Source organism: Hesperophylax consimilis, chromosome 15 (assembly GCF_061612785.1).
Source record: "Hesperophylax consimilis isolate HC1 chromosome 15, BYU_Hcon_1.0, whole genome shotgun sequence".
NCBI classification, from domain to species: Eukaryota; Metazoa; Arthropoda; class Insecta; order Trichoptera; family Limnephilidae; genus Hesperophylax; species Hesperophylax consimilis.
Window position 1 is genome coordinate 29,083,782 of NC_142850.1, and position 24,708 is coordinate 29,108,489.

General features: G+C 33.3%; 2 protein-coding genes and 2 non-coding genes across 5 annotated transcripts in view; all 4 read left to right on the forward strand.

Annotated features, from left to right (window-relative positions):
* LOC149417592 (uncharacterized) overlaps positions 1 to 17,348 on the forward strand; it is a 44,475-nt gene extending 27,127 nt beyond the window's left edge. Inside the window, exon 3 of the mRNA XM_089640542.1 lies at positions 17,266 to 17,348. Within this exon, the coding sequence (XP_089496668.1) occupies positions 17,266 to 17,348 (83 nt within the window). The remainder of the gene's footprint in view (positions 1 to 17,265) is intronic.
* The window catches only part of cv-c (RhoGTPase activating protein), a 605,856-nt gene that overhangs the window by 312,961 nt on the left and 268,187 nt on the right, over positions 1 to 24,708 (forward strand). The gene's annotated exons all lie outside the window — the stretch shown is intronic.
* On the forward strand, positions 16,066 to 16,184 carry LOC149417593 (5S ribosomal RNA). Its single transcript, XR_016303356.1, has one exon. It is a non-coding gene; the product is annotated as a 5S ribosomal RNA (ribosomal RNA).
* LOC149417594 (5S ribosomal RNA) lies at positions 16,507 to 16,625 on the forward strand. The gene has a single exon (XR_016303369.1). It is a non-coding gene; the product is annotated as a 5S ribosomal RNA (ribosomal RNA).

Here is a 24,708-nt window from a genome sequence, read left to right on the forward strand (position 1 = left end):
AAAAAACTCATTTATTTACAATGAATTGTACATTATTGGAAAGCCTTGACTTTCCACTATTTCTGTACACAATCCCCGTTGCGATCGATGAATTTTTCATGCGGTGTAGCATTTTCCTGAAATTTGTCCCACCCAGGTGTGACTTCAACGCAGGAAGGAGATGATAATCATTTGGTTCTATGTCCGGGCTACAGGGGGGGGTGACGTTATCCCATCGAAATTGCTTGATGAGATCGGTTGTTGCACGAGTGGTGTGGGGACGAGCGTTGTCCTGATTAAAACGCGCCACCTTCATCAGCATCCCCTTCCTATCACAAAACACAGTCGCTATCGCTTTGCCGGAAGACATTGTTTGTTTAAACTTTTGCGGTGGTGAAGTGCCAACTTGAAAATCAATCATGAAAACCATAACCACAAGACTACATCGTTATAAATTCATAAAGGAAATATTGCTTTCTATTCTAAAATTTGATGTCTTAATTTTCCGAGTTTCTCTATTAAGAATTTTAAATACAATACTTTTAGAAGTTATACAATATATAATGCCAATTTCTTCCAATATTACACCATCTTCGTGTGTTAAAGTAATCAATTTCTTACTTTTTCATTAATTATATTTATTTATGGCGTAAAACGAAAACCGGTTTAAAGTCGGTATAAGAAAAATTAAGGATTTATTGACGAGCGCCTACATATAGGCAAAACGTACAGCACACCAGCGTATGATCCGAGAGCAGCAACTTTTTGTTTGCAGTCGTTTTTTTCTGATAATAAATTATGTTATTTATAACATATTTTTAATTATTTGTTGCAAAGGTTTTTAAAAATGACTATATATATTATATATATATATATATATATATCTGAGATGTGCAAAATGGGTACACAAAACCATTTGAAATGCAAAATGGAAATGGGTCAAAACTTTTCCATTTGAAAATGCAAAATGCAAAATGGTTTTTAGAAAAGCATTTCAAATGCAAAATGCAAAATACCTATTTTCAAAATGCATTGAAAATGCAAAATGGTTTCTCAGGTCAAACAATTAAAATAATTATAGAATTTTTAAACAATTTTGTCATTTAATAATGGACATCAATCTAGAACAAACATATTACATGATGGTAAATCCAAAAACACCACGACTACAGATTATGAAACCACAAAAAATTTGCGCGGGACTAATGTTGCCAACGCAAAAACATAGAAACTGCTATCTAACATTTAATATTACAGCATCGGCCATGTTCAGTATTATTTGTAATGGTATCACTCAATTGTCAGGGCTCCTACCAGGGAGCAACTTGACAAATGTAAATTATCTTTTATAGCGAAGTTGAGGACTGACTGATATTTGGGGCTTATGAAAAAAAATATGAGTGGAGAAAGTAGGAAGAATGTTGCAAAAAAGCATTTAAAATGGAAAATGCATTGAGAAAAGCATTTAAAATGCAAAATGCAAAATGGTTTTTAGAAAAACATTTAAAATGCAAAATGGAAAATACCTATTTTGCATTTTGCAATTCCATTTGAAATGGATTTATTTGAAATAAAGCACATCTCTGATATATATATCCATCGCCGCTTTGTGAAAAATCTGCTCACAACGTACCTGACGGCCGGCATAGTCCAGTGGTAACGCATTGGACTGCCATTCCGAAGGTCGCGGGTTCGAACCCGGCGTGCGCAAATAAATTTTATTTGATTAATTTGTGTTATTTCACAATTAATTAATTAAAATAATATATAGTAAAATAATATATAAAATAATATTGTGAGGTATTCACTATAAAAAAAAAAACCTAAAAATAATTTGAGCTTTTATTATAATTCCTACCTAAAATTTAAATTTTATAACTGACTGCCTCCGTAGTTGAATGGTTACGATCGTTGGCTATGAATTCAGAGGTCGCTTGTTCAAATCCGGACCTGCGCAACAAAATTTAATTTAATATATTTGTTTAATTTTAAATTATATAGGTAGTAAATACCTTCAGTATTGCCCTCGCGAAAGACTACCATTCAGAGTCAAAATGTTGCATGAAATGGCTTTAGCCGTGTATGGTGACCTGAAAAGCTAGGTACTTCGCCACCTTTCTCCACAGTTTCACTAGCTTTACATGATTGAGAGCAATTCAGACTCTTGTGCACCTACTCATCTAAAAAAATAAAAAAATATAAATTGAAAACTTTTTAACTTTGTTAGATTCTTACTAACAATAAACTAAGTTCTGAAAATTTGTCACGATCACGTAAGTCATCTATCCTGTATAAAACCTGTTAAGTCAAAAAAATTACCTTCAAACGTTGTACCTTTCATTAGTTAATATGAGTGATACGTTCAAAGAGATATTAGGGTCAGATTTAATTTTTTGGTATCTACTTTGTTTTTTGAATTATTATCGTATGGTAATATGTTTATTTTTTTATGTGACACCTGACAAGAGCCCCTCTATCTGTACAGTGTAAAGACAGGGGAAATATGTCGCCACTCGGTTGGGTAGCGTTGTGAGGCGGGTTAAGGTAAAAGAAGGCCTTTATTAATGCGGGTCTATGGAAAAACAGATGCCGGTAGCTCGTTCCACATACGAAGCAACTACACGTTCTTGTGAAGCCCACATCAACTTTAAAAGGGTGTTGCGCTTGTGTCCATCGTGTGTCATGACGTGCAGCGGTGATCAATAAAGCAGGCTCCATTGAAATATCTGTAGAACAGACTTAGTATGCCTACATTGCGCCTGTGGATAAGATATGGCATTCGATCCGTCAACAACGGATTGTCAATCAGACGGACCGCCCTCCTTTACACAGAATAAGTAGGTTCGCAGTTACATTCGTCTACTTAAAAAACATTCAATCGCATTTGGATTAAAATTTAACTTGAAATTACTATTCTTACCCTGTACTAACACATTACTTTATGCATATCTCCTTTATGGGTACATCTTGCAAGAAAACATGTTCAACGCGGAGAGAGAGAAGTTTTTCGAAAACAAATTCCGTATTTTTGTTGAATCATTCCTTTATTTTGTTAAGATATGTAAGAAAATGCCTGAGGAGAGTCGGTATTCGGCATTCGGCATTCGGCATTCGGCATTCAGCAGTCAAAAAGTCACGCAATCCAAAGACCTGGAGCACGTACCATCTCTCATCTACCTCGCGTTGGGTGACTTCAAAGGTAATATGTTTTATGCACGACGAATAACTCAAATACAGAACTGCGGCTGTTACAGACATTCCCAATTTTGGAAAAAATATATATTTACATAAATATGACGTCCGTGCTTTATCGAAACAGTATGTTTGCCTTTGGTTAAATAACATCATATTTATTTACACATATATCTTGTTTGAGGCTTAAATAAGGTTTTTATCTTTCTATCTTAACTTGATCGATTCAAAATAAACCATTGACTGCCGATTGAACCTTCCTTCCCTGGGACTAGAGTAAACCTAGCTACATTTGGTAAGATCGACAATTATTTCTTATAACAACTGCTGTAATAATTCCCGATTTCATAGAAATGCGTATATTAACAACAAATGTTGAAAAAATCTCAATCAATTTCAGCTCGATCTGATGTCGGAAAGTTGGTTGATTTCCTCTCTCAATGTTTGCATTCATTCATTACCGAAAAGAAAACTAAAATTTAAATAGATGTATTTCAAAGGAAGCAACATTGTATCTAACTGTTCCCATTTATAAATAAATTCTATGGATGCTAAAATGATGTCAAAATTATTATTGACATAATGTAATTTATTATGTCGGTTTATTTTTATGCCTTCTGTATGTACTCCACTTTGCTGTAAGTGTGCACAATCAGGAGAGTGTTATAAATGCACTTGCCTCGTCTCGCTATGACTCGCTGTTTTTATAATCGTGTTGCCTCGGCCCTGTGTCGGTTTTCCATCCTAGTGTCAAAGGATGTGAGACCAAAAACCAATAACAATACATGCCACAACTGCGCAATCTATCGAGTTCTCCCGCTTCGTGTAAAGTCTCGCCGAATACATCCAGTAGTGTGTTGATGGGCATAATAATTCCTGGAAAAATACGATGCAATTTTCACACTAAAATATAATTTAACTAATTTCTTTTTTATTATTAAAATTTGTATTTTTTACAATATATATACAATGTTTAGATGTCTTACAGTATTATAATGTAAAACAAAAAATATCCTGTCCTCACCATGAAGCGACAATGCTCTTGTGTTTGGCAAGGGAATTCTAACTCAATTATGAAAAAATCATATAAGTAATTAATAAAATATTGTAAATAATAACAAAAATTTATCAATAATAATATAAGTTGTTTTTTTTAATAATAACAGCTATATAGACTCTTATACTAGTCAAATTCATACAGTATGTGTGCAAACGAATCCGTCGCCAAGACCTTAACAAACCTCACCCTATAAATCCAGAAACCCCCTGATAAGTCACCAAAAGTATAGACCCACTTGGAAGTGACCTATGGTAGGAGTATTGGTTATCCAATAAATGGATCCCGGCCCATAGCAGCCTCCCAAATTTAAAATTAAATTAATCTCTAAAATTTCTTGCTAAACTTTTTCTTAACTGATTGCCTGCGACTCCATATTTTCAGTTCTTGAAACAGGTTTTCTTAATTATTTCTCAAACGACGAGTCATTAACACATTTTTTCATCTTTTTTCTATGTGACTCAATTTAGCTTTGAATTAAGCGATCAGGTACCCTCTGAAAATTTTCAGAATCAAAAGAGCTTCTGGTCTGAAAGCTCAGTCCTTCAAATCACGTATTGCACAACACTTCTTCACTTCGAGAGAGAATTTTGCTTCTGAAAAAATTCGAGGAACGTAATTAAATAATCAAAGGAGCCTTGTGCCTTATTATGAAACTCGTCAAACGAAATTATGTTATGTTAATTTCTAAATATCCTTTTTTAATTGAATGCCTTTACATTTGTAACTTTAATTTTGTATTCTGAAAAGATTAATTTCTTTTGATTTTTTTTTACTCAATAAACAAACTTTCACATCTATGTATTTTAAAAATTAAATATAATTTTATTTATTTAAGCTTCCTTCATAATCATTTAAATACAAAATATAATTTCAGTAGTTAGGTTATTATTGTTAAAAGTTTAATTATTCAATTTTTGTACATGACTAATCTTCAAAGCTTTATTTTTGGTCTCAGTGACCGGCCGTTTTCACGTTCAAATTTGGAATTATATTGAAATGGCCTTCAATAAACTAAGTCAGACGATTGAAAAAAGGTTTCACCGAATAATTATAAATTAATAAAAAGCAGTTCCAAAGACTTCAGAAAATAAAAGTTCATGCACTATGGAAAAAAATGATATAATTAACACAAGCTTCAACTAGTCGGACGATAAAAAATATTATTCATTTAATTTATTAATTGTGTTATTACATTTTTTTGTGTTTGCTTTTGACGGCCGGCATAGTCCAGTGGTAACGCATTGGACTACTATTCCGAAGGTCGCGGGTTCGAACCCGGCGTGCGCAAATAAATTTTATTTGATTAATTTGTGTTATTTCACAATTAATTAATTAAAATAATATATAGTATATTTGCGGCACGTTCCAGAGTGGAAGATACTACCAGTATCGCCCTGGTGTAAGACCACCATTCAGAATCGAAACGTTGCTCCAAATGGCTTTAGCCGTGTTTAGTGACTATATCTGAATAGCCAGGTACTTCCCCACCTTCCTCTTTCCCTTCCCCACTTACCTTCAGCCTCACAACATCCCCCAATTGGGGATGCCATAGTCTCACTGGCTCCAGACGGGAGCAGTTGGGACTCTTGTGAGGTATTCACTATAAAAAAAATTAAAAAAAAAAAGACGATGAAAATTCTTCGTAAATCATTTAATTTCATTGCCGCCAACCGGGGCGCGCATTGTCTTTAAAGTTTTTTTTATAATTGCGTGAAAATTGTTCGCCTCACTAGGAAAAATCAGCTCCAATTCAAAGGCTGGTAGGAATAATCTTCGGCAGCTTAGAGAATAAAATATAGCGCATCTTTCGTATAAATAAATAAATACTAATACCGAAATGATAAAAATTACTACTAATTAATTAACTTTCTTCATCGATAAGATGATTTGTGTACCTCCTGGGGAAAATCAACATTTTATTTTTATTTTAGTTATAACAACTCGTAATGCTATTTAATAGCTCTCAACAGAAAATCAAACATAATAATATTTTAGTTCGTTTTACCGGTTTAAGTGATGTTTTAAAAACACCGTAAAGAATAATGCTTTCATACCGAGTTACTCGTAGAGTTATTTTCTCGAAAAATTGAAATATTTCGTCTTGTCCTGTTAGAGATATATATCTTTTAAAATAATTTTATCATCATTATGTAACTATCACTACAGACGCTGTCCTTTTATTGTTGATATTTTAGCTTCTTCAACTCTAAAGAAATTTTCTAACATAAGGTAAAATCTTCTACCTTTAGGTATAATTTTGTATGCATTACGACATTGCTTTAAGTTGTGCCCTTTGTCGGATTAAATTGAATTTGATCATAAAACAATACGATCATTAACTTGAGCGTCTAACACGTTCGAAGAAGGGTGTTGTCCTAGTTTTCTCTAGTTTAGGATGATGATGCCATTGTTATTCTAATCTAATTCCTACGAATTACAACACACTTAAAGTTATACCATTAACCACGCAATAATTGGTTTTGTCGAGCGCGTGACTTTGACGAGATAACGAGATTTTGAAACACCTTTAACTTAAACTTTAACTTTTATTAAAAAAAATTGTGTAATCTTCAAAACAATTGGTGTCATGCTGCAGATCGACATAAACCAAGAAATTAACAATATAACTAACCTGTCCAATTGATGCTGCGTCAGTCCCGTAATGTTAAGAAAGTTAATTAATCTAATATCTTTAAAATACTCTTCTGTCTAGTGCCAATCTGCGGTTCAGAGTGTTGGCAGAATATGGCGAAAGGGTGTTGAATATTCTTAGGGGGGCATTACTAAGAAGTATATAGAGACGTACAAGAAGATGGTTATGGCGTAAGATATAGCAAGATATATTTTACTGGAACAGCTCTGCTAAACCGAACAAAGGCATCTGCAAGAGGCGGTTGGTGATAATCTTAATGGGTTAAAATATACATATCGGTGATGATTATTTAATCTTCGATTCTGTTTTGCGTTACTACAATTTTTTTAATTCTAATTTTCATAACTGAAAAGAATAGCGTATTTTCACCATTTTTTTCTCAAAAAAAATACTGTATTGAGGGTATTTTTATTTTAATGCTGACTAATAAATATTCCACCACGATTTAAAATGTGCTATTTTCAATTTTCTGCCAAAACTACATTTTTCATGTAGTTTTTATTCGTGAATTCGGTGGCGTTGACCTCACCCTGGGTGACGTTAGTGACAGCCGTCTTAACATACATTGGTGTCTCTATGTCATAATGACGTTGTAGCCAGTTGGAACCGTTTTAAAATGTGCGGTTTTAGATTGAAAATCAATAATTGTAAATGAAAATATTTAAATTACATATTTTTAGTAAGTCAATCATAATCATGAAAAATGAACTTAAAAATAAATTTTCCACATTTTTTTAACGGTATTCATAGTATGTGGAAATACCGCATTAAATAACGTTTTTTATTTATTTATTTATTTATTTACACGTATACGGCACAACACGTGCCATTAACATAATTGACATACTTATAATAGTACAACAACATGAAGAATAACAGTATAAATGTTAGTAAAATTTAAGAAAATAGGTAAAAAGTAAGGTAATAAGTAGTGTATAAAAACTATAATGTATAAAAGTAAATTGTAAAGTGAATAGTTTAAAATATAAAGTATTAAAGTACAAACCATAATTTATTAGGAAAAAGTAAAAATAAAAATAAAAATTTAAAGATTGAAATAAAACAATAAAATGTACCAATAAGATACCTATCTCAAGGTACCGACAATGATTTAAATATAAAAAGTAATAAATCCTGGATTATGTTAACCGATATGATAAATTTTACAAGTACTTATGATTTCAAGTGCATTAATAGTTTTAGAAGTACTGGTAGGCATATTATGTTTACATGATGTATTTACGTGGTACTAGCAAAACAAATTTAGTTTAACGCATCTTTTGTATGAAGACAGATTACCGGCAGCGTGATCAATATTAGCATATTCATTGCCTAAAATATGCAAGCGATTTATGGTTGAGTTTTGTTCTGCGTTCGTCATAGTATTGTCACAGTGGAAAGGTGTTTTGAGTCGAGTCGGTCTACTAGGTACATGGTAATTTATTAATGAGACCAATTCAGGGGAGTCAACCCAGTTATTGTTTATTTTAAATAAAAAAATAAGATCATTGAGTATTCTTCTATCTTTTAACGATAAGAGTCTCATTTTTTGTAATAAAGATTCATAGTTTATGTCAACCGCGGGAATACCTAATTTGAAATTAATTGATCTGAGAAATTTGCGTTGGATTCTTTCAATGAAGTTTGCATGGCTTTTGTAGAAAGGGTTCCATATGGGGGAATTGTATTCTAAATGACTCCTGACCAGAGTTGTATATAGTATTTTAAATGTTTGGATATTTTTAAAATCTTTACAAATTCTTACAATGAAGCCCAGAATTTTCATTGCTTTACCCGTTATTATATCAATGTGATTGGTAAATAGTAGTTTAGAGTCGAAGGTTATTCCAAGGTCCCTTATTACAGGTACTGAAAATAAACTGTGATTGTTAAAAGAGTAACTATATTTGATAGGGTTTTTAATTCTAAAGAAACTCATGATTTGACATTTTTTTATGTTAAGTGTAAGTTTGTTAATGGTACACCATTCTACGAATTTTATAAAATTGGATTGGAGGGACAAGCAGTCGTATATATTTTTTATGATTTTATATATTTTCATGTCATCAGCAAATAATAATATGTTAACATCAGTGAATATGGAAGTGACATCGTTTATGAATAGTATAAACAATATTGGACCAAGGTGCGAACCCTGAGGCACACCACTAGTGGCTTCAAATTCGTAAGATAAGTGTTCTTTAATACAGACAGTTAGTACACGTTTTGATAAATAATTCTTAATCCAACATAATAAATTACCACTTATTCCTAATTTAGACAATTTATTTATAAGAATTTTAATGCAAACCTTATCAAAGGCTTTACTAAAATCCGTGTAAATTGAATCAACTTGCTCTCTATTAGCAAGAGCACCAGAGATAAAATGTTCATACAGTGTAAGGTTAGTTAAGGTAGATCGTCCAGAGATAAAACCATGTTGAAATGATGAGATATTAAATTTTATGCAAGAACATATTTTTTGGAGAATTAACTTTTCAAAAATTTTTGGTATTGACGATTGTATGCATATTGGTCTGTAATTTTCAACTAAAGACTTGTCTCCGCTTTTAAATATAGGAGTGAGAAAGCTATTTTTCCATATTTGTGGGAACTTGCCTGTTAAAAGTGATTGATTAAATAGTAGGTACAGAGGGTAAGAGACACTACTCCCACAGTTTTTTAGAAATACGGGGGGAATTTTATCTGGCCCTGAGCACGATTTAGGTTCCAGTAGTTTGATACATGCTGCAATTTCTTTAATCTCAATATGTATCTGAGATAGTTGTAAATTTATATCGGACTCAAAGTTTGGAATGTCTTCATCAGGGATATCTGTTTCATATACATCCTTAAAAAAATCTGCAAACAAATTGACAATATTTTTGATTTTACAGGAAGTTTTCAGTTTATAGTGCATAGTTTCAGGTATGCCAAGGTTGTTGCTATTTTGAGCTTTGCAATAGTTGAAAAAATGCTTTACATTGTTACCAATCGAAAATTCCACATTCTTAATGTAATTATTATAACAAATGTTAGATAATTTATTACAATCTTTTCGCAGCTTGCTGAAAATTATAAAATCAGAGAGATTTGTTGTTTCTTTGTAAATTTTATGCGCTTTTTTCTTCTCAATTACTATGTTAATGAGGTCCTTGCTAAACCAGCGAGGGAAATTTGAAGATAGTTTATAACTAATTGGGACAAAGTTTTCTATGGTTTTATATAGATGATCGTAAAAGGTTTTAATATTCTCATCGAGATTACCTCCTTCTAGTATAGACCAGTCAGTGTTATATAGATAATCGCGTATTGCAACATAATTGGCTTTATTAAAGTTAGGATATTGTGTCTGGTTTTTAATTTGGCATTTTATAGGGTTACATAATACAGTAATATCTAAAGGTGGGTGATGAGAATCAGGGGGAAGAACTGAATCGAGTGACTTTTCAACCGCAGTTGACAAGTCGGTACAAAGAACAAGATCTAGTAATCTATTATTGTCATTTTTTACATTGTTTAATTGAACTAGGTTAAGGAAATCACATAATTCAACTATTTCTTTTTCTGTGTCAGTTAAGCTAGAGTTTTGAGATAATGTAGAATTGTCGCGGGTACCCCAGTTGATTTTTGGTAAATTGTAATCACCGATGATAGTGATTTTACTATTTGGAAATTTAAACGACAGTTGTTCAATATCCTCGAAATGACTTTTGTATACACTTATATCTGATGATGGCGGAATATAAACACTGCCTATGATATTTTTTTGATTTTTGCCGTTTAGTAAAATGTAAACTTGCTCCACATTAGAATTTTTGGTTTTCAGAAGTTTTGAAGGATGTATCTTGTTGACAGCTATCATGACGCCACCGCCTCTAGATTTAGCGCTGGTTTGTTGACTTCTGTCAGACCGGTAAATATGATGGTGGGGTAGACCAAGCTCAGCAGAGTTGATGGATGGTTCCAGCCAGGTTTCCGTAAGAATGAGGATGTCATGTGGCAGTGTTGGGGCATGTATTTTAAAGTCCTTAAGTTTAGTTTTCATGCCTCTGACATTTTGGTAATAGCACTTCAGTTTGTTTACATTGTGTCGTTTTTTGGAAGGGTTGTAACAATAGTTGGTTTGGAGTTTATGTACTTTATGGTAAGGTTTGGTTCACCATTCTCTTGACGGAACAATAACTGCTTTCTAAGCTCCACCAATTGATTCCTTTGGAGGATGGTTAAGTCATTACTTGCTTTGATTCCGTCTTTAAATTTGGTGCTATTACGTAGGAGAGTTCTCGGTGCGATATTTTTTGTAAATTCCAATTTAATTGGACGATTTTTGTTGGCAATTTTCTTGGCACCCAGTCGGAATACTTTGACGTTGATTAGATCTAATGACGGGTCGATAGCTTTTATAGCCGAAGAAACTTTGTCTCTATCTTCCGTAATGATGACTGCCTTTTCATCAGACAAGCTCTCGGGAACGTTATATAATATGACGTTGTTAGATCTGATGGCCCTATCTTCCATTTCGGTGACAACATCACCCATATTAATGTCAATCGGGTTGGTCCTGCTGAGTTGCGTATTATTTTTCATTGAATTTAATTCTCCTTGCATTACTCCAAAATCGACTACCAATTCTGCAATCGTAGCCATAAGTTCGGTTGTTTTTGGTATTATTTTTACGATATTTTCCTTAGAGAATTTATTGCTAGGCTCATGAACGATTGAGATCAATCCACTGATTATCGCATTTACTTTGGTAATGTACTGCGAAGCTTTATCACTCAGAGCCATTGTTATTTTTTTTTTTTTTTTTTTTAAACAGTTGTGAACCCCTGGATTTTTGGTAGGGCGTGTAAGTACTACCGCTGGCGGAGCGGGCGGTGTAGGTGCGGGCGCGGGGGGCTTATAACAACTGTCACTTGATTACACTAATCCTTGTTTTATACACTTTTAATGCACTATATACTTTTCTGACAATTAGTAAACTTTAAGCCAGTGTTAATTTAATATAATTAGGTGAAACACTTTGAATTTAATACTTTTTATGACTGCTTTAGATAATTTTGTTAGGATAAAAATAATGCGTGTGCACTCTCCGTATTGTTGTTGTTGTATTTTTTTGTAACATAACAAAGGCGAACTAAATAACGAACGTAACCGCTCGAGCGTATTTTGGCATATTATGCCAAATTTGCAAAAAAACGCTGAGCGAAGCTTGCCATAATGTACCAAATATATAAAAAGTAAAAGTATGGGATGGACGGTAAAATCTATGTGGATTTATTGGCTTTAAACCACAGTTAGTAGTTTTAAATGTTTCAATGTTATTATTTTGAGGAATGGTACTAATTGAATAATACGGTAAGTATAAATGACACAAATAGCTCGAGTGGATAAATGACAATTTGTTAGAAAAAATAGGAAGCAGAAGCAATTATCTTTATTTCTGTGTGATTGCTCCTTCTATAAATGATTTTAAAAGTTTTTCCTAGAGATATTAAATACGCATAAGCCTGAAGAGTTAGCTTGCGAATAAGCCATTACATTATTAATCTATGGGTATAAAAATTTACAAAATTTGTGGGTCATTGCGAATTCTATGGGTTGGTTTCTGAAAGCGATTAGCAACCTTCAAAGCCAAGAGTTGTTGCTGTATCATTTTCAAACGTGAAAGTTCCCTTTCATCCCTTCAACTAAAGTGACAGTAAGCGATGTTCATTACCTTTACACTTATAAAGCGTCCAGCATGTTAATATGAACACGTCTACAGTTTTTTTCTGAATAATATGTTACATCATTTTAAATACGCTTATATTTCGAAAAAACATAATTTTTTTAATACGTTCTTTTTCAAGAGTTGACTCTATCTAAATATTCTAGTTAGAGAATATTGTGCAAATTACATGAAGCTAGAGTTCACCCATCTAGAGCGTTGGTACTTCGAATAAATAGATTTCTTTTTCGTTAATTTGAAGCAAATTCTTTTGATGTTACTTCTTCTTCTTCTTCCTAGCACTATCCCAACTCATTGCCTAGGTAGGCTGTTGGGGTCGGCTCTTCTCGTTCTCAGGTTATAGCTTCTTCGGTTCTGAGTGTCGCTTTCATCTAGGCCGTTTCTTTGTAGGATTTTGGAGCATTGGGTCATCCAGGAGTTCTTTGGTCTACCTCTGGATGACTGTCTTTGAAGCTCTATAGACATTGCCTGCTTCACTGTGTGGTCTGGTGGTCTCCGTCTTATGTGCCCATACCATCTTAACTGTCGTTCCTCTAGCTTACTGTTTATGTCAGTGACACCCAGGCTACCACGAATGCGTGAGCTTTTAATTTTATCTTTTAATGATACTCCTGCCGTCCATCTAAGCATTCGCATTTCTGCTGATTCGAGTTGCCTAGAGTAGGAGTTGTACATAGTCCAGCATTCGGAGCCATACATTATCGCGGATCTAACAATAGTCTGGTATGTCTTTCCTATGTCTTTTCTCTTTTGATGTTACATTATATTAAAAATCAAACCATAAATAAATTAGTAAATATCACTTTGATTTTTAATACTTAATTCCGACCGGGTTTTTCTACAACCTTAGCTTCGTCAGAGCTGTATAATAATTTATTATAAAAAATAAAAGTGGTGTTTACTAATTTACTGTTTTATTTAAAAAAATTAGATTTCTACCTCATAGTTAAAATATATTTACTATAAAACGTGATCGGTTCCTGAATCAGTTAACTTTCGTTAAATTTGTAAATATGCAGAGGTACCTGTCACAAAAAAAACTTTGTATTGCGGATACAAATACATAATACTAGGTTATTATGGTGGTTTCATCGAAAGGCTTGCAACGTAATATAATGATTCTGATAAAATATTTTGCAGATAATTTTTTTAGAGTAGAGGCGCACAAATACGTCGTATATTTTGAAGTTATAAATACACTGACTTCAAACAACAATAATAGTATCATAATTTCATCACAAAATTGTAACACATGCGTGCGTCAAGCGTCTACACTCAAAAGCTGCTCGAATGGCTGCCATTTACATTATTGAATTTGTTCTTCGAGTGTGAAAATAGATTTCCTCACTTCTGCAAAAATCAGTTCCCAGAATAGTCAATTGGATGAGATTTGTACGCAGTGCTATTTGTATCTTAGGGGAGCAATTGATTTTACTGCGTACAATATACAACCTTTGCCATTATTTAATGAGCTTTTGTCTTGATTGTATTGCATAATGATGTTGACTTGATCGTTTATAGGGATGACTTACAGACGAATATGTTTATGAGTCAATTCTTTGCAGGATGCTTTTAGCGTTGATCACAATTAATGTGGTAATAGTTGTATATATATATATTATTATATATTGTTTACACATAACATAATATTATAACATAGAATCTAAGTAAGAATCGTGGATCCCTTATCAGGCACAAGAGTTCCTCTTTTCTGATAAGGTATACATGACCAATTATGAACCTAAATATTATATTTTGAAAAATATGTATGTATTAATGTAACCCATATGGTTTATATTAAAATAATAAAAAAATAAAAATCTTGCATTATATTCTGTGAATTATATTTACAAAGTGAATAAAAATTGACAGTTTGCATGGATGTTGACTTTATTATGATATACCGAAGAATATTGCTCATTATCTTTATGGCACTTACCTAAGTACCAGAAAAAAGTTCCAAAGAATATTGCTTCTATATTCTATACTTTCTTCTACATGTAGTAATAAGAAGGTATGGGAAACAAAATTTTAAATAAATTCTCTGTAATTAGTTGTCACATTCTGATTCTTTTCACTAAAAACGTCAGAGACCCATGCCACAAAGTTTGGTTTATTGGTAAAAGTACGACCAACGCAACGTAGCTATTTAAAGGAAGTAAAAATAAAAATATTAATTGAAAAATATATCTCAACATTATTTTTTGTGCAAACATAATTAAAAGTTTCCTTATTTTAGACCAGCTAAAGCCTTAATTACCTCATTAATGAGTTTGAAAATTCATAAATTATTATTTTCCTAAACCCTTTTAATCTTGCTTTGAACTTCCACCAAGTAGTTAAAAACACAAACAAAATTACCCTTCCGAACGAATCTTGCCAGCCACATAATAAATATTTTGAAAATGTCGGCGGGTGACTCTTCTCGAGTAATTAACGTAGGTGGGCAACTTTAAAAATTTGACAACTTTTCATTATAAAATTATCTGAGGCCTGCTTCAATCTGAAACAACATTTTAGTTTTGAACATTTCGGATGAAAGCGGGACGTTCACTAATCAAACTAATTACATACTTTAGGAAAGTCTCGGGAGGCTCCGGGGCACAGGGGTGGTTTTTGAACGAGTGGACCTGAGGCTTATTATTTACTTTTGACGCAATGGCGGTCGTGTTTAACATTTTAAATAACGCGAGGTTTTCAAATATTAAATGATGTTTCCTTGCCCTCATGTTTGTAAAGTAAATGCATTACTTCTGCTAATAGCTGTACACAAACAATTAACGCCTAGACGCACCTAGTAGCCGGCCCTGTGGCGAATTAGTTTACCCATTGGACAATTGTTAGAAAGGGTTGATGGCTAAAACCTCACCGAACTCAAAATTATATAGATATGTTAATTTTCATGGCATAACGTTATTTGTAGCTTTCTTATGACAACATAATAGTCCCGTAAATAATATTATAAAGCGTGAACCGAAAGTAAAACGTTCCCATACCATTATCATAATAAGCGCTTTGATAGACATACCATTTATTTTTTTAAAACTGTTCCATCAGATGAATAATAATTTAAAAAAAAAAATGGGTGTGTCAAGCCTACGCAAGACAGAAGTGAAACTTCTAGTATTCTTCTCTCTCTCTCTTTTCATTTCATTCTCTCTTTTTTTCTGTCTATTGACATATTTATAAGTAGCATGTGATAAAAAAAATTAAAAGTTATAAAAAAAGAAAAAAAAAATTAGTTAAAGCGGGGATCGAACCTCGGTTCTTCACGACCACAGTCGTGCGCTCTGCCTGTAGACAGCGAAGATGAGTTAGGAGAGTGAGTTAAACTAGGTATATAATATTTACACCTTGCTAATGTTTTCAGTATTATTAGGGCTTTTTTATACTAATTTTCATATATTTATTGGCAGGTAGAGTAGAAATTAATATTGTTTAGCGTTTGCCAACGACCATACCATGTTGAACACACCGGTTCTCGTCCGATCACCGAAGTTAAGCAACATTGGGCGCGGTCAGTACTTGGATGGGTGACCGCTTGGGAACACCGCGTGCCGTTGGCCTATTTTTTATTTTAATTTCATGTTTTTTTTATTTTTTTATCATTACTATAATTAATAATATCATAAAATTCTTTAACTTTTCAAGTATGCTACAGGCCTAAAATATTACTTAGTGGATTGATATTATGGTCAACCATTGAAAAAAAAAATTCCTACAAACTTATTAATGTAATTACGATCTTTTTCAAGCGCGTATGTAATGATTATTTTTATCAACCTCGCACACACCTTGCTAATTTTTTCAATATTATTAGGGCTTTTTTATACTAATTTTCATATATTTATTGGCAGGTAGAATAGAAATTAATATTGTTTAACTTTTGCCAACGACCATACCATTTTGAACACACCGGTTCTCGTCCGATCACCGAAGTTAAGCAACATTGGGCGCGGTCAGTACTTGGATGGGTGACCGCTTGGGAACACCGCGTGCCGTTGGCCCATTTTTTATTTTAATTTTATGTTTTTTTTCATTTTTTTATCGTTAACATCATAAAAAATTTTATATCATTCTTTAACTTTTCAATTATGCTACAGGCCTAAAATATTACTTAGTGGATTGATATTATGGTCAACCATTAAAAAAAAAAAATTCCTTAAAAACAAAAAAATAATATTCCATGGCCGAGAATCGAACTCGGATCAACTGCTTCGAAAGCAACTATGCTGACCATTACACCACCAACGCCAGTTGTCGAGATGAGCTAAGAAGCATTTATATTTTACTTCAAAACTTTTACTACATCAAATGAACTTTAATCGGTCCCGCATTTTCGTTTCGGTCATGAGTTGGTTTTACTCCTCGAAATTGCATGACGCGCGTAAAGAAGTTTCACTTCAAAAAAACACTATGCACTTGACATTAATTATTAACTCGTAGAAAATTATAATACATTGTATTTGTTTTAGTCAACAATAAGCACAACATTTTAAAATTTACAATTAGTACAATTGCATTGAAATGGCATTTACACCTTTCTCACCGAAGCGCTGTTCTTCGAACTGATGCATCAACCCCCTATTCAAACGAATCTCATTTCCCTAGTGTCCCTCTCATGTAAAGCTTTATTTTTCCATGCAGATGATTTAGTCGGTTCATCTGCCAAATCCACGCTAAAACCCGAGGCGATACCCTCCACCAACGCCTCTAGCCCTAAAAATTAGCACTTTGTCATTTAACTACACCAAAAGCTTCCCATTTTCATGTACACGTTTAGGGAACATGTGAGTCCAGAATAGGAGTAAAAGTGCCATCTGAAAATCCAAATAAATTTTACAATATTATATAATATTAAGTCTTTTTACAGCAACTTGACATGTCTCTGCAATTTTCCTCTTCGTTGACCCATTTTGACCTCCGTGTTTTTCTGTAAATTCTGCAGATCATAATACAAAAATGTATAAATGTAAATATGAATACATATCAGTACTTTGTAAGAATGTATGTGCTTTCTGCTAACGTCGAAACAAAGGGAAATGTTTAAAAGTATTGACCAGACATTCTCAAATACTAGTTTTCAAAATAAGTTGCCCAACAATGCTTCGCAAATTATCAGTTAGTCTGGTAACAAAAAAGGTTTTATAAACTTTATTTACAAAATGAAAAAGATTTTTTGTTTTAAACCACTTTATTTTATTATATACGTCGAGACGATTTTATCAACTGGTTTTTCAGAATTTGCTGAACATTTAATTAATACTAACCATACTTTTGATAAAAATACAGGAATCAAAATTATACATAAAAATAAAATATCAATACGCTTTTATAATTTAGAAGCATTGGAATTAGTAAAATCAAAAAAAAAGTAACTCCCCAATTTTAAATAAACAGTTAGAAATAACCACCAGTCCAATTTTAAAGTTGTTCCCTTTCTCCCTATCTAACCCCCACCCTTCCCTCACCCCTCTACCTACCTGTCTCTGACGCCCCCCATCCCTTCTCTAAAATGCTTTCTCTTTCTTTTTTGTTTACCTCATAAGATTTCACTGTACTATATTTAGTTTATATATTCATTGTCCTGAAGAAGTTTGGGAACAACCGAAACCGGTCGACGTATATAATAAAATAAAGTGGTTTAAAACAAAAAAATCTTTTTCTGTTTGTTTAATGTCAAGCCACAAAGTGTTTGCTTTCTTCGATAATTTACTTTATTTACATTCGATTGAAAAAGAAGGTTCATTTTTTCATGATACTTCAAAAAAACGTGCAAAATACGTATATCCTGATATTGGAATCAAGTTCCGGAAAATTTTCAGTTATTGTTGTTTACATCCTAGCCAACTACGAGAAGGATACACATTTTTTAATCCACTGTTTTAATTAAACTTTTTGTGCGTCTGTCCAATTGTTGATTAATCTTAACTATATCGTGTCGTGAAGCTATTACATTTCAACTATTTTAACAAAACAAAGCAATACATATTTTTCCAAAATATGTATGTTTGCTCTCGCAATCATACGCAGGCTGAAAAATTTATCAAAATATATCTTAATACATTTTTTCGCTAAAAAATTCAGCCTGCGTATGTTTGCTCTCGCAAAACTCGAAAAGTTGTCGAACGATTTTGCTGAAAATTCAAAGTTTATTCTTATTAGTGCCTGTAGTATTTAGAGATTGGTTTGAATGGTAGAAGAAGTAGAGGACGCCCAAGGAATACTTAATACGCAATATCTCTGCACCTGAATGAGATACGGAGTCAAAATAAAGATGATTTAATGTAGTTTTTTTTACATTAAAATTCTGGTTTATATTAGTGAATAGTGGAAGAAGTCGGAGACGTCCGAGAGAGATATTAGTAATAGCGAAGCATTACGGTGTCCACTAGTATTATATAAAAACGTATGTACCCCAAATTAGTACATTTATTATGTAGATCTTTATGTATATTTCAAGTTGAGCTATTACCTTAAAAAATATTTATATCCTCCAAGTATTTTTATATTGTGGAAACTATTTCTAGCTTTGGGATGTTTTATCCAAGCCATTAAAGTTTCACAAACTTTGCATCGTTAATCGTTATGTTGTATCGGTATGTTATTTAATATTATATGTGTGATGACAAGCACTTTGAGCCAAGCCTGGTAGCCAGTGGCGCATTTTCAACTTTAGACCCTACTCAAGCTTTTATATTAACTAGACGTTCATAGAATAATAATTATGAAACCAAGCTACCACGCTACCTGTAAATTACACACGCTAATAAAATGTACCTACCGTAAAGCAGTCAATTAAATAGTCATAAATATTTAACCGAATGCTGCCATCCTTTTCCTCAAATTTGTGTTTCAGTAAATCACATCGAAAATTTTTCAAAAAGTGCAATATATTTTTTTTAAATTTATTTTATTTAATTTTTCCGTCTGCCCCAATCGATTGGTTAAATAAACGCTTTTTGATTTCCAATAAATTTAATCATTTATCACCAAAATTGATAATTTCTATTGTGCGTACGATAAACTCAGTTAAAATTTAAGTGACATATTAATAATTGAAACTCTTTTATAAGGTTTTTAATAGAAAATTATTTTGTGTCGTTTTCAAAATTGTTTTTGTCAAAAATTCAGACAAGCTGTAAAGTATCTTGTCTGTAATATTATATTTTTAACAGAAGATTATTTTGGTCATTTTTAGAATTGAAACTACTTTTTCAAGAATTTAGACTATCTTGTGATGTTTCACGGGGTATGTGCTAGTTATTCATACTATGCAAGCTTTGCATTTTAAAATGTTGCATAACGAAAAAGTAATTTAAAAATAGCGACAAACATACGCTTCCAATATTTGCCAGTGGGAAAGCTGCCTTGCATTTTCCAATGATATGTATTTTTCTATTTCCGTGAACGTCATCTCCATGAGTTCTCGTGAAATCTTTGTTATATTTCTAGAAAAGTTCTAAGAATGTTCTAAAACGAACGAAAATGGTATTTTTGATTCGGAAATAGTACAATACTTAGAATGTGAATTCGTTTACCCGTTTCAATTCATGACGTCACACTACCCCTCAATATTAGTAAGTACGCTGCTGTTTAGAATAAAGCCTTAGCTTACAGCCAGTGGCGTAGCAGGTAACCGTCAGAAACGTACAAAAAATAAATTTATGTCAAGAAAATGTACACATTAAAATTCATTAGTTAAGTTTCAATTTGTTGATTCATACTTCTTCTCACACTTTACATCCTGATTGTGTATAATACTTAGATAGATAGATAGTTTAGTGTACTGCGTAATCACAATGACGTGCGAAACAGTCTTCATACCATATGGACGGTCCCTGCGATAGTTTCCAGGACTTCTGCTGTAGGTTGTAAGGCGAGCTGTTTTTCTTGAAGTCCTTCGTTTCTTTGTGCAGGGATACGCACATAGAGAGATGGATGATGAGAGATATTGTTATTAAAAACACTTGTGTTTTAATAGATTGATTTATTGCGTTTTAATTCCGATTAATTGCAATGTTTCGAGTTGTTAGCTCAGAGGCTTTAAGGTGTCAAAAGAAAGTAAATGCCTCGGGTCGCAGAGTTTAACTTTACGCCACTGGTCGCAGCATTAGATAGTTTCCCATTATGTCAAAGGGATTAACTAGGACGCATATTCCCGGACATTAATCAAATTCGCAAGCTCATAATGCTGTGCTTAGATTAGTATTCCCATCTGGCTAATTATCCTGTACGCAAAGGCAGGCGATTACAACTCATATACAACCAAACTAAATCAGGTTTAAAAATCATACTTACTGAGAAGATTTAATCTGTCTTATTTATAATGTAACCCCCAAATGTTGTATACATAAACCAAACGTATATTGTGCCACTCTGAAGATAACCACGATAGGCTAAAACCGGTAACGATAAAAAAGACAAAAAAAAAATTGAAAAGGTTTAAAATTATTGCAATATATCGTAATAAAATATATATATATATATTTGGAGAAGCGTGCATAAAGTTAGCTAATCAGAAATTAATAATTTATTATGAAAGAAATGCACGAAAAACATGATTGTAATGCTTTTCTGTTACTCTCCACCGAGCCTAAGAATTCTTTCCAATTGCCCTAATTTCTTTCCTTTGTGAAAAGTGACGGTAGATAAATGAAATCTTGTATTTTACAACATAATTCTGCCCATAAAATGGAGGTTTATTTTTAACCTCATTCCTGAACCATGGAATTGCAAATTTCCATCAACCAACATCAAACAGTAATTTAAATAAATTATAATTTATATTAGCTTTGCAAATAATAAAACGCATTTGCTCTACATTCAAAAGTCGCATAGGGTGCGCGTTTGTGATGCCAAATTATGGAAATAATAACTTATTTTTAAAATTCTTTATTAAACTTGTGAATATACAAAACACATGAAGAATTTGATTTTATTTTCGCAATACTTGTTACAACTGGTTTTCCTAGCAGAGCGCGTGCAAAAAAATGAGAGAAACATATTAATTGATATTAAAAGAGTCGGCAAAAAAAGTGTCTTCAATGATAAAAATAAATTTCCTTTCATGTGAAACCACACAACAGTCACTGGTCCCAACCAACTAAGACTACGGCATCCCAAATTTTGGTATGTTGCAAGGCTGAAGGTAGTACGAAGAGGAGAAGGTGGGGAAGAGGAAGGTGGTGAAGTACCTTGCTATTTAAATCTAGTCACCAAATACGGCCAAAACCATTTCAAGAAGCTTTTAAATTCTGAATGGTGGTTTTACACCTGGGCGATACAGAGAGTCTATTCCACCCTGGAACGTGCCGCAAATATACTATTTATATCATTTTAAATGAGACATTTGTGAATAAAAAAAAATTACTCGCGCATGCCAGGATTTAAACCCAAGACCTCCTGCTTGCTAGTCAAGAGCCCTACCCCTTAACTACGAAGGCCGTTATTTTATTTTATTGAAAATACCAAACTTTACTTACACCAGTATTTCATAAATATTATCAATTAGTTTTAAAACGGATGCGGAAGAAACGAAAGGTAACGAAACATGAGGATTATTTTGATTACATGGTGGTGTATTTTGTGTTACATATGGTGTAATTTATTTTTCTTAAATTATATTAGTGTCACAGCTTGCCCAAATATTTATTTGAAAAAAATAGTACCTTTTATAATATTCCGACCGACAAAGTAACAGTAAACTACTTGCCCCTGTCAAAAAATACGTCATCAATTGCTGACATTTTTTAGATTCATCCTAAAAATTGACGATCCAATCTTTTTTTCCATTATTATTTCAGCTCCACAATGCCTAGGCGCCCCTAGAAAGTTTTTCCACCCGTGGTTAAATATCGGTCTCGGGGCTTTGCATAAGAAGGTTTTAGATACATTTAAGGCTATATCCACGTGTCAGGGTGAATCCATATTGTATCACCCGGCAGCCAAAAAATAAGGGTGAGTGATTTAGCAAGACTGTAGATAGGAGGCTTCGCGGGCACTCCAATATACCAACCTTCCCCTCTTCACCCCTGTCTTCATTTCAGACAGGGTTTGATCTTAGATTTAATTATGTATAAGTTTAGGACGGGATGAGACGGTGATCGCATTACACGATTTTTTCCATTTGATGTTCAGATTACGAGGATCAAATGAATTTTACGAAACTAAATCTATGGAGGCTTTTTAGGGTGGTTTACTCAAATTGTTTATTTCGGATTTTTTTATACGAAATCGTATTGCAATTCATTTATGAAAATATTGACCTTACGTGTTTTCATGAAGGCGAAACTAATCTATTAGTTGTGTACAGAAGCACAAAGTAATGACACTATTGTGTAGCTAAAACACGGTAACCACCATCAAAGCTTCATTTATATACATTTATTTTACGGATTAAATTATAATTGTAAACAATATTTCATGAATAATATGCAGATTGTTTACAATATTATGCAGCGAGATGTAATTTTTTTTTTTATTTTAACTCCACACAGGAGGCCCTGAAGAAAATAATTTCCCTCAGGGCCTATGTCATCTTTGGGGATGCTGTGTGGAGGGTCTTTTTGTGGAGAGGAAGGAGTGAACATGGGTCTTTAAGAATTCCATGTTTTAGGAGGGAGGAAACACAGAGGCCGGCAGTTCGTTCCACAGCCGAGCTGTTGAACTTAAGAACGAATCGTAGAAGCGACCCGTTCTCATGTGACAAATGTCAACCGTGTACAAATGTTGGGCGTGCGTTTGGCGTGTATCCCGACTACACACCGGTGCCGAAGGGATCAATGACGTTAGTTCCTCAGAGCATCTTCCATTGTAATACCGATAGAACAAGGACAGCATACCTACCCGACGCCTATGCTCTAAAGATTGCAGTCCGTTTCTTAATATTGGGGAATCTATCAAACGGACCGCCCGTTTTTGCACAGAGTCAAGGGTTTTTTTCAGGTATTTAGGGGCTCCGGACCAGAGATGGCTGCCAAATTCGACAGTAGTGCGCACTTGCGATTTGTACAGGGTCAGCAGTTGTGTACTATTAAAGTATCTGCGGGCCCTGTACAGTACGCCCAGCTTCTGAGAGACCAACTTTACTCTGGCTTCGATGGAGCCCCCGTACCTGAGCTGGTCACTTATAGTTACACCAAGCATATCAATGGAAGGCCTGTTCGGAAGATTTCTTCCGTTGAAGGAGACTAGATTATCATTTGGATCCCTTTTAGACGTAATCAGACAGGATTGGGTCTTTGAAACATTAAATTCGATGAGATTATTTTTACCCCAGGAGGAAATACTCTCGAGATAACCGTCCATTCTCTGCTTCAAAGCCCTCCGAGCCGTTGGAGTTTGTGTGCCCTTTGGGGGCTTGTCAAACAAAAAGCTATCATGAACTGTACTGTCATCCGCGTAACAATGAATCGGTGCACATGTCAAAAGGTCATTGATGTGCAACAAAAACAAAGTCGGAGACAGAACCGATCCCTGTGGGACGCCAGCATTTATTATTATTTAGATTGATGTGTACTCTAAGCGATTTATATTATGGTGTTCCGTGAACACCTCTCTAGGAGAACCTTTATTGGGAAGTTCACATATTTTTGATAAACGATTGTGGATTGATAATATTATTATGTTAAGAATATTAAAAATGTTATGTGAAAGACAAAAAAAGTAATTAATTTTATTTATTATAAATTTTTATCTGTTTTCTGTGATTTGATAATTCCCGTACTTCTTGTTTTTATCCAGACCAAAATATTATGTTTGAATATAAGATATATTTTTACTACAAAAGAGATTATAACATTTAATTGCATAGTATTTAAAATGTCTGTCTGATTGTGGTGGAAGTTTCTGGTAACCTGGTTAGTATACTTACACTTGTCCAAGAAATTCCATAATGTGGTATCACATTATGGAATATGTCATACAAACTATGAATACCGTTAAAATTTATGGAAGACTTACTTTTACCCCATCAGGTTTCTTCGTCATTATGACATCAAATCCGCCGATTTCTGGTGAGATGGCTGTTTACAATTTTGTTCGACGTGATGTCAACGCCGCCGAATTCACTAATAAAACAAACATATA